Here is a 16,989-nt window from a genome sequence, read left to right as displayed (position 1 = left end):
AGTGTGACGCCTTTTATAGTATTGGAATGCTACATGCTAGAGAATATTTTGATTTCATGGGATTATATAGGTGTTTTATATATATATATATATATATATATATATATATATATATATATATATATATATATATATATATATATATATATATAAAATATAAATATATATATTCATTACCATGGATGCTAGTTCTTCAGTCGGAATAATAAAATGGTAAAGTTAATAATAATAATAATGAATAATGACATACCTACTCTTACACAAATTATCTTACCCCAAACTAGGCTGTACTATGGGTACAATACAACGTTATATTTAATACAATATACTTACTTAAAAATACACAAATACAAATAAACATCCATGACTCAAAAACAAACAATCATATTCTTCACATAAATAATTGTGTGGATCACATTATTTTAGTATTTTATCAAATGTATATAAGCTACGTATTATACGAGCAAATATTTAAATATTTTTCTTCATATTTATATACCTATTAAAACAATCAGTCATTACACTTGAATACAGAACATTCAGATATTCATCACACTCATACAAAATAATTATATTTATTATTTTATGACAGAGCCGGTATACGTGTACCAGGACCAAATAATCTGAAATACTGCGGGTAGGTTAGAATATTTTTAGTGATATGATCATATAGAAATGCTTGAATGTCATTCGATTTTAACCATTGAATGTATAAACTCACGCATCTCTTTGCAGTAATTTTCTTATTAATAATCTTGTTAATTAATTTCTAAAGTATTGTATTTTGTTGTATTGTATTGTGTGATTAATGTAGTACTTATATATATTATCAGTGTTCGTGCTTTATATTTTAGGGTATGTTCCGATATGCACTGCGACCACTGTACAGTGTGATGTCAATTTAGTATATTGTGAAGCCGTTCCGTTATGGCCAGTTATACTGGTTACTATTTAAAACGGAACGCTATCCCGTATACTCTCAGCCGCATTTTTGACGCAACATTCAAATGAGTGTATTAAAGTTTTCTAGTTCATTAAATAACTGTTATTGGAGTACTGTCAAATTAAAATTATTTGAGATTAAACTGTAGGTAGTGTTTATAAAACATTAGGCACTCGAGTGGTTTCTGATCGTATACTGGCAGTACATAACGGAACGAATTTTTCTACAGTGATAGCACTGTGCTGTGCTCGCAGACCGCAGTGCCTATCGGAACATACATATGTGTGGCGTGTTATAATTAGCGAAAAAGTGTTAGTGTTTTTCTGACTAAGGTACTGACCCAAGTTACATTTACATTCTTATACGCTAAAATTGCACCTACCAGGATTCTAACCTGGAAAAAAAATCAATAGTTAAATATGTATTTATCACGTGAAGCTGCCAGTTCAAAATATTCAATTTTGAATATCTGTAGGTAGGTAGATATAATAACATGTTTTAGATGATGTGTATGAGTGGGTAGGTACCTACTTAAGTTAAAGTTGAAATAAATCTACCAACGGTAAGTAAGACACAAACAAAGTACATACCTATTTATAATCGAGTATGATAATCTATTTAGGCTGTATGGGCCTAAACCCTTTGCCTATCTTTCTATTGGACGAATAAACAAAAAAAAAATTTGATGGATAAACAAACAATGAAATCAATATTGTAATTTGCGGTTTAAAAATAAACAAATTAAATTCCTTATATTCGAAACATAATTTAATGTTATGTACCTAATAGAAGAGTAGAATATATTATAAAATTCTAGTCCTTCCCTAAGTACGCTTTATGATTTATTCATTAACTCCATTATTTAACTGATTGAAAGCTTTTACGTTATTCTAGATATCCATTTTTAATTAAATGACATAACCTTTTTTTCTAGTTGATTAGGCCCAACACCAGGTAAAAACTTACTACATATATTACTGTATTACCACTTTGATTACCGCAAAGAAAATCTTAATAGTCATGACTCATGAAATGTTCAGAATGTTAGATATGAGTTAGATGTTAAATGATCCTTAAAGCAATAATTGAACTTTTTTAAGCAATGGGACGACGCAAATCGAAAAGGAAGCCACCCCCAAAACGAAAAGCAATAGAACCACTTGATCAACAGTTTAACTGCCCCTTTTGCAATCACGAAAAATCTTGTGAAGTAAAAATGTGAGTAAAATATTTTTATTTGTTGGGTGTTCATTTATTAAATGTGGACTAGATTAATAATTGTAAGGACTAAGGCCCCGACAAGTACTTTAGGGGCATAAATCAATTTAAGTTCCTGTATATATTTTGTATGGTTAAACCACAGCCAACATAAAGACACTACTTCTTACCTTAAAGGTATCACACATATTGAGCAGGTTATCAACTGTAAAGTAGATCCTGTAGATGAAGCCACAACCTGAAAGTTGATCAAAGCAAACAAGATTTTATAACGATACAATACTCGAACGGTTGGATCAGTTGGTTAGACACCGGCACGGAACGCCGGAGGTTGTGGATTCTAGTCCCGCATCGTTCATAAAATTTTCAAATTTTATTTGTGTATAAATCCTAGAAGGGTTATCACTTTAAAAACATGAGATATTGTTTAGATTTACAAGACAACATCTAAAGTCAATTTCCTAATATGCAAATATTGGGTTTGAGCAGGTTATCAACTGTAAAGTAGATCCTGTAGATGAAGCCACAACCTGAGAGTCGAACAAAGCAAACAACAATTTTATAACGATACATTACATGAATGGTTGGCTCTATTAATAAACAAGATTAATAAGTAACATATATAATTTGTGAATATTTCATTAAGATATTATTAATTGGTAATGGGACTGTGAATTCAATGACATAATTTATTAATAATATCTAATGTAGTAATAACATTACGTCTCATTAGTAGGGACTGGATTATATACAACATAAAAACCTGAAATATGCTTTAAATATACACAAAATCGAACAGAATATGCAACATTAAATGATAAGTTTAAGGAACAAAAAGAAAAAAAAGTAAGTTAATTTTTGTATATTCCAAAATCATCATACAATTAGTACAACATTGTTAGACAATTACAGGTAACCTTATTTAATATTTTTTTAAACACAAAAAGTATTGTTCCAAATGTTCAGTAGTAATTTTGTGTCTTTGATCATTCAAAATATTTTTATTAGTCGATAATAATAGCTCCACATCCACTGAGGGCAGAATTTGAACTTGGGTGTGTTCTGAACATGTTAGCACTTATATTTTCTGGCACAAGTTCTGCCGTCCCATTAATAAATCATTTTATTATTGCCCTGCAGACCTATTGTGTTGATTACATATTTATTCAACGCAATATTGCGATCAGCATACTACCCCGGCCAATCGAAAATCGCCCAATTTATTATGATACCTAAGCCAGGAAAACCCCTAATTGAGCCAATATCTTACAGGCAAATAAGTCTACTGCCAATTTTGTCGAAGCTTTTTGAAAAAGTGCTACTGGCGAGACTAAAACCCAAACCTTACACAAAAAATTCCTAATCACCAGTTTGGATTCTGTGAGCACCATGCCACAATCGAACAATCTCATAGAACTGTGAATACCCCATGTCACCTTTCGAGTATTACAAAATAAATGTTATTGCACAGTGGCGTTTCTGGACATCAGTCAGGCGTTCAACAAGGTTTGGCACGGTGGACTCCTATTTAAACTCAAAAAATACCATCCTCACAATATATTTGCACTTAAAATCCTACCTAACAGACAGGTGCTTTGAAGTTCAACTCCATAATGCTGTTTCTGCACTGTGCAAGATACAATCTGGAATATTACAAGGATCAGTTGGTAGGTTCAGCTTGGCCCTGTACCTCATATTCACAGCAGACTTACCAACAACTGACAACACAGAAACGGGAACATTTGCGGACGACACAGCTATATTAGCAACGCATTGCAACGAAATCATTGCCAGTCATCTGCATGAAAGTCTTGACCTCGTGTCAAAATGGTACCAAAAATGGAGAATCAAAACTACTGCAGAAAAATCTCTAAACGTTACCTTCGCGCTTAGAAGGTCACCTGCACTTAGACCGCAGATTGACATGGCGGAAGCATATTTGTACCACGAGAATGCAGCTTGATTCTAAAATACAGACAGATGAACTGGCTCCTGGGCTAACAGCTAAGACTTTCCAAGTTCAGAAACTCTGTGTTTATAAAAGTATACTCAAACCGGTCTGGACGTATGGAGTGCAGATCTGGGACACAGCGGCTGAAACAAACATAAATATAATGGAGCGTTTTCAATCCAAAGTTATCAGAATGATATATATAAGATACCATGGTATATCAGCAATAGACATATGCACCTAGATCTAGGATTCCCTACAGTAAAAGATGAAATAAAAAATCATCTCCAAAGATATTTCGAATCACCCCAACATATTGGCCTCGGCCCTGATCAACAGCGACTGTGTTCAGTTCACTCGACTAAGGAGACATAGTGTGATTAGCTTGATAACACGTTTTGAATAGAACAACCAACAATTGAGGCCAATGGGTAGCAAACTCTCACGTAAAAATTAAATCCCAGCGCAAGCAGACAAAAGTGTTGCTCATTGTTTCAAATTACCAACAGATCGCAATAAGTGCAATAAAGAGAGAAGAGAATTCTCTTTTTATTGTACTATAACAAAAGTTGTGCAGCTTCTGAATGCGCCGAAAATATTGTAAATATAGCGATACTATGTCTTCTATGAATATGATCTTTAGATTTTACAGAATATTTGCAATTAGCGCTAAAGTCAAAGTTCTTTATTTGACAGAAACATTAACCACAAGTAAAGTCGTTACAAATTTAAGAGAGACATGTTTCGTCTTGACAGACATGCAAATATTTTTCACTTCACACTATTATAAACCTAACGCAATCAATAATTACTGCTACATTTAATTTAATCAACGTAAAGCCTACTAAAAGACCCTACAATACACATTTACAATAATAAATGAAATGCTAGGAGATAATGTAGTAAAAATAATCACAACAAAATATAATTTTATTGGTAAAAATAGTATTGGTTCGTTTGATAATATTCATTTATTGAGTAAAAACAATATTTTTTTAATAGTGTTATATTAAAATCTGTTTAACACTGTCTCCTCTCTTATTTCTTTTGGTAATTTATTAAATATTTCTACTCAGCATGAGTTTTTTTGGTACAAAGTGGGTCTAATGTGGGGTACTCGAAGTCTCGTAGGGTCACGCGATGGAAACAAATAATTCGCCCATGCGAGTGAATAGATTTGAATTTTTCTTAACAAATAAGCTAGCCTCTAGTACGTAAATTTCGGTAACAGTCATTATGTTTAAATGTAAAAATAGAGGTCTGCAGCTACCGAAGGGCCCTATACCAGCCATAGCTCTTATACATCTCTTTTGAGCCAGTAATATTTTGTTTATGTTTGTAGAGTTACTCCATAGCAAGATTCCATACCTAATTATAGATACTATATAGCCATGATAGGCAATGATTGCAGCTTCTTTTGATATAGTCTTTCTGGTTCGCCTAGGAGCAAGGACAAATTTATGTATCCTTAACTAGTGATTCTATATGAGCCTTCCAATCTAAATTTTTATCTATACTGATACCAAGGAATTTTATAGTAGGGACTTCTTCAATCAATTTACCTTGATAACTTATACTCTTAAAACATATTATGATTCGTGTTCTTCTTACTAAATTGAATTATTTTGGTTTTTTCAATATTTACACTTAGTTTGTTTCTTTCCATCCAATTTATAATTGTTAAGATTTCATCTTTTACAATTTTGTCATTATTTATTGATGGGTTAAGGTTAGGTATTAGAAGAGAAACGTCGTCCGCAAAAATTATGCATTTTCGTGATGTAGAATTTGGTAAATCATTTATATATAGAAGAAACACAGCAAGGGCCCTAGAATGCTGCCCTGTGGTACACCTGAATTTGAATAAGTACACTTGGATTCATAAACCATTTTGTCCAGAGTTTATTATATCAACACATTGTTTTCTATTTTTAATATAAGTTTGTAGCCAGTACAAAGTAATTCCACTTAAACCATATTGATAACATTTATTTAACAATATATCATGGTCAACATAGTCAAATGCCCTGGTCATGTCAAAAAGTACACCTGTAACTCTTTTTTTATTGTCAATATATTTTAAAATATGATTCACTAAACAAAATGTAGCACTTGTAGTACATTTTCATTTTTGGAATGTGTATTGAGCCTCACATAAAACATTAAATTTTGTAAGAAACTGAACCATGGCTTAATTAAGCAAATGCATATAATTCAGACTCTACTACTTAGAATAACCACTGGGCTCATTGCTTTTTTATATAGCTTTATCAATTGTACTCAAATTAAGGTGGTAAGGTTTAATTTGCATTAATAAATGTTTTTAGTTTGCATAACTTTTGTATCATGGGATAAATCCCTGACAAATATTGTGTAATGATAAATTTGAAAATATTTCTCTTAAAATATAGAATTTCTGCAGTAAAGGCATTTCCATTGCTATAAGTCAATGTAACTTACAAATTAATGATTTTATTAACCTTGACAGGGATCGAGCAAGGAACGCAGCACGGATAGTGTGTCGGGTCTGCCTAGAAGAATACCAAACAACAACAAATGTTCTCTCTGAACCTATAGATGTTTATAATGATTGGGTGGATGCTTGTGAAAGTGCCAATTGAATTGACTTGTATAACTACATATTTTGTTTGGTTTTATTTATGATTGTTGTCTAAGATTGGAATATATGTATTTATTTTTATTGACATGTAAGAGATTGAATGATTTTAGCACCACCAGAACTATCTGGTGGTGCTAAATAACTAACTAACTATAGTTTGCCTTTAACAGTTACAATATGATCTGAGTTATAACTTAATACCTACATTATGATTAATGTAATTATCCATGCAAAATACTGATACTGCAAGAACTGCTCTACTTAAATAATTTCTTCTACTGCTATGAAACATTAATTTTCAATGAACATGAATACAGAGAATGTTCACTTTTTTAGGATAAAGTTACTTTATTTCTTTGTGCTTTATTGGTATGAAAGTTCTTGACACTAATTATTTTTTACTAATTAACTATTTTTTTTATTTTAAGTGTATTTTATTTATTTCCATTGTATTGTACTTTGAGTACTTCATACTCTGGAACAATTAAGGACTGAGTAATGGCTTCTAATAATTATTATCCCTCTAAATCTAAGAAAATTATAGTCATAATTTTAAATTGTTGTTTTATTCTAAGTTTTTCTTAAGTTCTCTCTTGTGTGGAGGAATTAGAGGTTTATTGTTAATCACTGCTATTATAATTAGCAGTGAAGGCCTAAGCTAAAATAATTTCTCACTTTTTGAATATCCCTGGAACTAATCTAGTAACATTATCAACTCTTACGTATTTTGAGTTTCACCGTTTCGGTAACTCTACTTTTGACTTTATGACTGTTGACAAAAATGCTACTCTTATGGCTATAAAAGAGCTCAAGTCGAACGCTATTTGTATTGATGAGTTACTTAGAAACTCAAAATATACTACCGGATGACCAATCTGGTTTCAGAAAACAGCGAAGCACAACTACGGCCCTCATTGACGTAGTAGATAATATTTTGGCAGCGCAAGAGAAAATAAAAGTAACAATTTTAATACTTCTTGATTTTTCACGTGCTTTTGAAACTTTAAATATAAATCTCCTACTTTCCTACTATGGTTTTAGTGAAAATAGTATAAAGTAGTTTGAAAGCTATCTCACTAATAGAACACAGACGGTCTGAGTGATAGATGAGCAGGGTAACACAAAATTTTCAGAACGTGGCACTATAACGAGGGGAGTTCCTCGGGGCTCTATTTTAGGGCCCCTTATTTTTATTATATATATTGCAGACATAATTAAAAAAATAAAACACTGCAATTATCAAATCTACGCTGATGATATACAGCTATATTTTTCTTTTCCGCCACACGAAGCCCAACAGGCAATAGATATTATAAATGCTGATCTTCATGAAATCTGTTGTCTTATTCATGTGGTCTGAAAAAAGCTCACTGATTTTAAACCCGAATAAAACAAAATTTATGATCTTCGGCAATTGTAACGGCTTAGAATTAATGAATTCAATGTAAGACTACTCATTAATGATAAGCATATCGAACGCGTACAAGAAGCTCGCAATCTTGGGTTGATAATGGATGAATCCTTAAGATTTGAGAAGCATATAAATAAAGTCATTTTCAAAAGCTTTATAGATTAAAAGTTTTGTACCAAATTAGACCATTTATAACCACAGAATTGCGCATACGTCTTTGTGAGGCTCTTGTTCTATCCAAGTTTAACTATACCTATACAGTGTATGGTCTGAGGCTGCTTGGCAGAACAAGAAAGTCAATACAAAGAGTACAAAATGCATGTGCTCGTTTTTGCTGGGATATTCCGGCCCGACAACACATTTTGCCATACCTCAAAGAAGCAAATATTTTAAATATGGATGCTCGTAGACGGCTTCATTTAGCCACGCTTCTTTTTGATATTATTAAGACAAAAACGCCAAAATATTTATATAGTAAATTGGAATGGTAAGGTCAGCGCAGCCAGTTAAATTTTGAAACAAGGTTCGCATTCAATGTCCTGTCAGTCCCACTCCATCATTCCGCCTCTTTTAGAGGAAGTTTTAGGTACAGTGCCACCAAGTGCTGGAATGATATACTACCACCGTTTCGCAATTTGAAAACTATTGGAACTTTCCAGAAAAAAGTTAAAAATCTCATCCTTATGTCTATTTGAATTATTAAGTATCTGCTCACAAATTGTGTGCATAAGTCCTACATAGTTAGATATATCTTATTAATATACATAATGGGATCGAAGTTTTAGTTTGTTTCTGCAAATAATTCTAAAATTGCTATTATTTTAATATTTATGTATGTATATTTATGTAATATTCTGAGAACCTAATTTCAAATTATCATCATTAAAAATAATATTATGGAACCTTTAATAAAACTAAATTTATTTTTTAACAATATTAGTTACTCAATGGGTCACCTGGGGGCTGCTGAAAATCAGCGCTGTGTTGGTATTATTCCAATGCAGCTGAGTCAGTTCCTTTTGATAACAATAACTGCTACACAGTACTTTTAAATTAAGATAATCACTATAATATCAAGGATACATTTGTTTTTTTTAATGATTTGTATATTTTTATGCTATAAGTTTTTAATTATTTTTTTACCTCTAAGTCTTTTTTAGTTGTATTATTCTGTGTGGTTTGTGTTTGTAATTAATAAAGTTTTCATTCATTCATAAGCAGTCTACCAGTTGTTGTTAATTATGTTGATAATTTACAAGCTTACTCTTAAAAAATTGTTTACTTTTTCTGTACATCTCTGGTGTTGTTCGGCTGACAGGTCTTGTTTGTTGATGTAGTGCAGGGGTGCTCAAACGATCGGTCGCGCTCGACCTGTCGATGCTTTTGTGCTTTTTGAGTCGATCTCGAGAAAAAAAATCCGATAAAGACTTATTTATTCACAGATAATAATACCCTGCTAGCGGCATAAGGCGGCTTTATCAAAGGAACGCACTGTACTTGTCAAAGAAAAGCCGCATTTTTTATGCCCGCTGATTTTTCTAACCTGTTTTAGCCTTTATTTTTGTTTGACGGGAAAATTCGAGACTGTTCGCGCCGATATAAATAGGAATCAGTTTGAGTTGTAACTTGAAGGCGATACGTTAATACAAAGTTTATTGATAAATAGTCCAAAATGAGTACTGCGGCGAAAAGTAAAACATATAATTTTAATTACGACTAGGAGGAAGAATTTTTCTTTTGTATGGTAAACGATTTGTGTCATTTGCCGTGCGCAAGACACAAGACTTCCACAAGAAGTTCACTAGACCAACTAAACAATTAAAACTCAAAAGGTGCAACGATCGCGTGACTTAAAATATCTCATATATTGGCGAAACACAAGAAACCATTTGATGATGGATTGCTTGTGAAGGAAGCATTTTTAAAGCAAGTGAGACCTTTTTTGGAGATTTTAAGAATAAAACAGAGATTAAGGCTGCTATTAGAGAACTTCAGTTCTCTCGGCCAACTGTTACGAGGGGTGTTGAAGTAATGGGTCAGGAGATGGCACATAAAATAAAACATAATATCATGGAATGTAGGTAGGTAGGTACATACTTTTCTCTACAGTTCGATGAATTAATCAATGTGACAGAGACCGCCCAACTGTGTATTTTTATTCGAATGGTATTCAATGACATGTCGGCTAAGGAAGAGTTTTTGACAATGATTCCTCTGAAAGGAAAGACCTGTGGCGAAGATAAATATGGCGTTTTCTTCAGTAACAAACTACAAGCTACCAATATAGAAACCACACTGGTTAATACTTATAGTTTATATGGCATTACATCCGTTGGAAGCACCAGTAATGACTGGAAACAAAAACTGCTTTGTGTCGAGTTATTGATGATTTCCCTTCATTTTTCTCCTTCGCATTGCATTATACTTCAACAAGTTTTGTGTTCAAAAGTTCTAAACATGGAAAAGATTATTTTATTGCAATAAAAATTGTGAATTCTATTCGTTCACGTAGCTTACAAAGACGGCTCTTTAAATTGCAATTCGATATATCTGAAGCGTACTTACCTACTGCTATGTTGGAGCGGCCATGTTTAGAGAGAAATGTACACGGTGATATTTTTGCGTTACATATGAGCAGTAAGAACTACCTCACTCAGCGAAATTAAGAAATATATTGAAGCGTCTTTGACAAAGAAGGCTTACTGTAGTATGGCAGATTAAGTAACATATTAATTATTATTAATGCATGCTTCTTGACTGGTTCAGCGCAGTTCATCTAAATTGTATAGTATTTGTTATAGGTGGGCTAAGCAATTTTGTTATTGCGTGATTGAAAAGTTGGGCTGGGAGTTTCTTATCACTTCTTCCCATGTCAAAGCCCCTTTACGAACTGAGATTCAAGATGACAACCAAGTTTGTTGCCATAATATGTTATTGTCACTCCGGGATGTTATATAAATACAAGCTGTGAATACCCGCCTCTCTGGGTCATTCTATATTGTATAGTTATTTGTTATTTTAGATACAATTTTTTCATATTCAAAAATTTCTAGATCATTCTAAAATTTTCTACCAAACATTGTCATTTGATTAGAATAAAGGCTTATATTTGAAAACTTTCCGAATAACAAGTTAGGATCTCATCCCCACCATCTGGATGTGTGGCGGTTCTCCACAGTGCGGTTTTCATGGAACTTTCTTCCTCGTACTACGAAGCTGTGGAACGAGCTTCCTTGTGCGGTGTTTCCGGGAAGATACGACATGGGTACCTTCAAAAAAAGCGCGTACACCATCCTTAAAGGCCGGCAACGCTCTTGTGATTCCTCTGGTGTTGCAAGAAAATGTGGGCGGCAGTGATCACTTAACACCAGGTGACCCGTACGCTCGTTTGTCCTCCTATTCCATAAAAAAAAGAATTCTAGGATTATCACAGCGTGACTCTCCCACTTCTAAAAAGCCCTTAGTCGCCTCTTACGACACCCATGGGCCTGGGACTCCCCTATTCTTTTTACGCACCGGGGAAAGTACAGGGCAAAATCCCCGTATCTTAGACCATAGTGCACGATGGAAGCCTTGCAGCGTCTGCAACGTGCAGTTTTAGCTGCTAATTGAAATATAGGGACACACACCTGTGTTTTCATACATATTTTTATTCTTTTTTGTTGTTCACCAAAGGGAGAAAGTTAGCGATTCCTAATAAGGGTGCAATTTGTAGGCACGAAGCCTAGGGCCTCCAGTGCACGGGAGAAGTGGAATCCCACTTTGCCCCGAGTGATACAAAGTGCTTTAAACTACACCTGCTCGAAATGAGGCGAAAGTGCGTCATTTATTTAATACAAACATGTGGACATAAATGTTATATGGAAATCTATGGTAACTAGTGACGACCTCATCCCCCGTGTGGTAAGCTCTATTGAACAAACCTCCTTGTCAATGAAACTCTACAAGGACTGTCTCACTCCCCGTGTAGGTATCGAATTGGTAAGTATCTGCGGCGGCCTCTGCAGAGTAGGCCAGCTAGTAGGGACTCACGAGCAAGTAGGGACGCACGCGCGACCTTTTTTGTCACCTACTCCACAGCTCCGACCGATATTTTAAAAATGGTGAAATAAAGCAATAGTTATTTATGCAACTGTTGTGTAATAAGGGTTATTAAAACACGAATGTGGATAATAGTATCACATGAGTGTTTTCATACCTAATTATCAACAGTTGCATACAAGACTAACTACACACAGAATATGAATCCTCTAAAAGATTCTGAAACAGTTAGCTTACTGCTAACATTAAAACACCAGTTCTAGTAGTAACCTAATATCATTCATTACTGATTATATACAAATAAACTAAGTATTAATGAAACAATAATTTATTTTAGTATTAATTTACATTTTGATTAGTGCAATAATTAGAAATCACTCGAATATGTTCTATTGCAGCGTTTAAAATGAATCGCTCATTTTTTGTAAGCAAAACAATAAAAATTGCGGGGATTCGAATAACCTAATCTTTTTTACGGTGCGCGACTTCTGGTAGTGTAGAACACGCGTAAACAAAATTTTCTTTTTTTGAAATTCATACAGATTCCACGCATCAAGCAAAAAGAGTGTGGCTGTCTGTTGAAACTCTTTGCGCATGAGGGAATCGAAAAAAAAAAACATAGGAGTGTGTTTATGAAATTCAGTACATTACAGTACTCGTTAGGATGATGTAATGGATAATAGAACATTGGGTGTTTTAATGTTCGCAATAAGCTAACTGTTTCAGAATCTAGAGGATTTAAAGCCCATGCTTTACACACCCATGTGTAGATAAATCATATTAATTAAAGGTCATTGCGATCTAATATTATTTTTAAGCTTCCTAAAGACGCTGAAACAATCTAATTTTAAGTGATTATTTTTATAATGAAATTACAATTCACGATAGCATCCTGTTTATTTCCCATACTAAGTAGGTTTGACTATGTCGTGGCCTTCCAACGCATACATACTATCTGTACTACTATCTGTTTTGACTTCTCGACTAATGTAGGTTTGACAACGAAAGAATATTGATTTAGAATTACAATTTTATACCTTTTGTTATATGAGATAGAGCAGAGTATCAGCAGTAGACTATGAGCAAATCAGTGCATTCACCATTATTTAATATAAGAAAACAATTTTATAAATTAATTACAACTTTTTATAAGCATGACAAAGTAATAACTACTTTGTAGTCATAGTAACCAAAAGTCACTAATTTCTTCTTCTATGAGTAAGACCTCTATGACACTCCCCCTCACGATGACCTTCAGGTCTGAGTGACGCCTATCATCTTTAGAAGCTTTAACAATCTTGGTTGTGGTAATGCCTTTGTAAAAAGGTCTGCCTCCATATGTTCTGTGTCCTTGTAACGGATGGTCACTAATTTCTTCTGGACACAATCCCGTATAAAATGTTTCGATCTCTTACCAGTCATATGATTGTTTGCTAACATCTGTGCAGCCAAATTATCATTATAGATCGTAACAGTTTGTTGAAAAACTCCAATATCTTCCAACAGATATTTCAAGTGTAAAGCTTCCTTCGTTGCTTCTGTCATCGCCATATATTCGGCTTCTGCTGTTGACAAAGCCACTGTTCTTTGTTTCTTTGATGCATAACTGATAAGGCCACCACCATACTTAAAAATATAACCGGTATATGAACGACGGTCAACGGTACATGCCGCCCAGTCAGTCAGCCATACCTGTTAGTGCCATTCCTGATTGTTTATATCTGATGGTTACATTCTTCGTTCCTTTTAAATAACGAATCATCCTTTTTGCAGCTTGCCAATGTGTATTATCAAAACATGTATTATATTGGCTCAAATAACTAACAGCAAACATTATATCTGGTCTTGTGGCTACAGCGAGGTACATTAGAGATCCAATTAACATTTGGTATGGTATATTCTCCATCTCTGTGAGTCCATTACCCTTCTCCAGTTTCAGACCAGTCTCCATGGGCGTTGACACTGGCTTACATTCAACCATGTTGAACTTATTTATTAAATTTTCAATATAATTCTCCTGCGACAATGTTATTTCTCCCCCTACATGGGTGAATTGTATGCCCAGGCAATGATGGAGTGAACCCATATCTCGTAACTCAAAAACTTTTTGCAGTTTTGTTTTGACTTCTCGTAACAACATTTCTGATTTATATGCTAGTATTAAGTCATCCACATAAATGTTTGCAAACAGCTTCTCTCCTCCTTTTTCTAATATATACAAGCAAGGATCCGCTGAAGAATTCTTAAATCCGATTTCCAACAATTTCTCATGTAACTTTAAGAACCATTGTCTTCCTGCTTGTTTCAAACCATATATGGCTTTGTTTAGTTGACATATCCCATTATTTTTATATCTATTTATATCTAAAAGCATTTCTTTTGCTTTTTTAATCAACTCTATGTCATTTCCATGTGTAATTATGTATTTTAAATATTTATCCAGATTTTTCGGCTTCTTCATATAAATTTGTTCATCTAAATCGCCGTTTAAAAATGCAGTACACACGTCTAGTTGGGATAACTTAAATTTATTTTCAATTGCATGTGCAATAAGTATTCTAAGAGTACTCATTTTTGCAACAGGTGCAAATGTTTCAGTGTAATCAATTCCTTCTTTCTGATTAAACCCACGCGCCACAAGTCGTGCTTTTCGTCTATCTATTTCTCCCATTGCATTATATTTATATTTTAAAATCATTTTACTATCAATCAAATTTTTGCTTTCGTTCCTGTGTACAATTTTCATAGTATTATTTTTAAGATGAGATTCAATCTCGCTTATTATTGCATCTTCCCATTCATCCATGTTCTCGTCTATTTCACAGAGGAATGATTGTTCAGCATCCATCTCAATCTTGATGCCATGCTGGTGGTTTTCTCTGTCTTTTATCAGTAGAACTAGTCGGATCTATTTCTGTATTTGCGTCAACAAATATTTCATCATTGTTCAATTCCTGGTCAGTTTCATCAATTTCATGTTCTTTCAAATCTTTATTATCTTCTACATTTTCTTTTTCAGGAGAAAATATAATTTCTATTTCTTTTTTATTAACTACATCTTGTTTTTGTTCTCCTTTGATCTCGTTTTCATAAAACATTTTGTCCTATATTTTGATATCTCTGCTAATCATTACCTGGTCTGTTTTTGGGTTGAAAATCCGGTATGCCTTGTGATTTTCCGAATATCCTACAAAAATTCCAGGTGTCGCTCTGGCTTCAAATTTTCCATTTTTCTTTCCATTTTTATGTACAAACGCCTTAATTCCGAATATGTGAAAATGTCTTACTGACGGAACTCTCTTTACCCATTTTTCAAATGGAGTCGCGTTATCAATACTTGTGCAAGGACTACGGTTTGCCAACTAGTTAACTGTATTAATAGCTTCAGCCCAAAAAACTTCTTTCATATTGGCGTCTATTAACATACATCTAGCTTTATCAAGCAATGTCCTATTTTTTCTTTCTGCTAAGCCATTCTGTTCTGGCGTGTATGGTGCGGAAAGTCTCCTTTTGATGCCATTCTCCTTCAAATATTTGTCAAAATTATTGTTAATATATTCTGTCCCATTGTCACTTTGTAAGCATACTATCTTCTTTTTGGTAAATCTTTCAGCCTCATTTTTGAATTCCTTAAATTTTGATAGAGTTTCATCCTTAGTTTTCATTGTATATACTCTTGTATATCTTGAATAATCATCTGTAAATGTGATGAAGTATTTGGAACCCCCTTTCGATGGCTGCCTCAAGGGACCACATACATCAGTATGCACAATTTCTAATCTTTCATTTGTACGTTGCTCATTTTTAGGTGCATTAAACGGTAGTTTTGTTGCTTTGCCTTTAGCACAGACTTCACAATCTTTAACTGTGTCACTTTTATTGAATTCTAAGCCTTCCATAATTTTCTTATCAAGTGCTATTCTCATTTGTCCTTCATTTAGATGTGCTAACTTTCTATGCCATTGCTGCATTTTGCTTGCTTCGCAGTAATTAGCTTTCTCTTCTATGTTTTCGTTAACGTAGTACAAACCGACTGAATGTCTCAGTGCTTTTAACAGAATTTTATTGTTTCGCATCACGATAGCATTTTTTTGTTTAAATAAAACTGTTCCACCTTTGTCTGTTATTTTTCTAACTGACATTAGATTTGTAGTCAGCGATGGTACGTACAAGGCTTCAGTTAGTTTCAGATTTGGTATTTTATAGGTGTAAAGTTTTGCTGGACCTCGTCCTTCGATTTGTGCAAGACAGTTTTCTGATGCTAACCTTAACGTTTTGTTATCAGCTTTGTCCATATTAATGAATCTTTTCAATTCATGACTCATATGTGACGTACATCCGCTGTCAAGACACCATTTCTTATTTTTTTCTTTATTATCAGACGTATTTAGGCATGTTTCTTCTAAGCAACATATACTTGCATTGTTTTTATTAACTCGGTCCACTTTTGACCAGCATTCATGAGCTTTGTGTCCTCTGTGTTCTTTTTGCATTTAAAACATTTAACAATAAAGTTTTTATTTGTCTACTATACAGCGCCTCTTGTTCAGAGTTTTGTTCACTTGTACTAGCTATATTTGTTCTTGCCTCAGCTTCTTCAATTATCTATATTTTCAAGTTGTCTGGATCTGGTAGATCATCCTTGGATTCTATTGCAATTCTAAAATTTTCAAAAGATTGAGGTAAGCTGTAAAGCATCATAATACTAAGAAGATCTTTATTAATTGGTATGTCCATATCTGCTAGTTTATCGACGATATCCATAAATTTATTCAAGTGATTGACAATATTATCACCATCTTTCA

At 33.5% G+C, this 16,989-nt stretch overlaps 2 protein-coding genes across 3 annotated transcripts; one reads left to right on the top strand and one right to left on the bottom strand.

Annotated features, from left to right (window-relative positions):
- Positions 1 to 1,626: 1,626 nt before the first annotated feature.
- LOC126968266 (transcription elongation factor 1 homolog) lies at positions 1,627 to 7,289 on the top strand. 2 transcript variants are annotated; one of them, XM_050813154.1, is made up of 3 exons: positions 1,627 to 1,771; positions 2,044 to 2,161; positions 6,601 to 7,289. In XM_050813154.1, the coding sequence occupies exons 2-3, from the start codon at positions 2,046 to 2,048 to the stop codon at positions 6,731 to 6,733; spliced, it is 249 nt and encodes an 82-aa protein (XP_050669111.1). In that variant the 5' UTR covers positions 1,627 to 1,771; positions 2,044 to 2,045; the 3' UTR covers positions 6,734 to 7,289. The 2 variants fall into 2 exon arrangements, with proteins under 2 accessions (XP_050669111.1, XP_050669110.1); XM_050813153.1 differs by having other exon boundaries at positions 1,634 to 1,897.
- A 7,744-nt stretch (positions 7,290 to 15,033) lies between these two features.
- Positions 15,034 to 16,677, bottom strand: LOC126968177 (uncharacterized). The gene is made up of 2 exons (XM_050813034.1): positions 15,978 to 16,677; positions 15,034 to 15,194 (listed from the first exon to the last, which is right to left on the bottom strand). The coding sequence occupies exons 1-2, from the start codon at positions 16,675 to 16,677 to the stop codon at positions 15,034 to 15,036; spliced, it is 861 nt and encodes a 286-aa protein (XP_050668991.1).
- Between the last annotated feature and the right edge of the window lie 312 nt (positions 16,678 to 16,989).

Source organism: Leptidea sinapis, chromosome 15, assembly GCF_905404315.1.
Source record: "Leptidea sinapis chromosome 15, ilLepSina1.1, whole genome shotgun sequence".
Classification (NCBI taxonomy): Eukaryota; Metazoa; Arthropoda; class Insecta; order Lepidoptera; family Pieridae; genus Leptidea; species Leptidea sinapis.
Note: the sequence above shows the minus strand (reverse complement) of the source record. Positions and strands in the feature narration are given on the sequence as shown.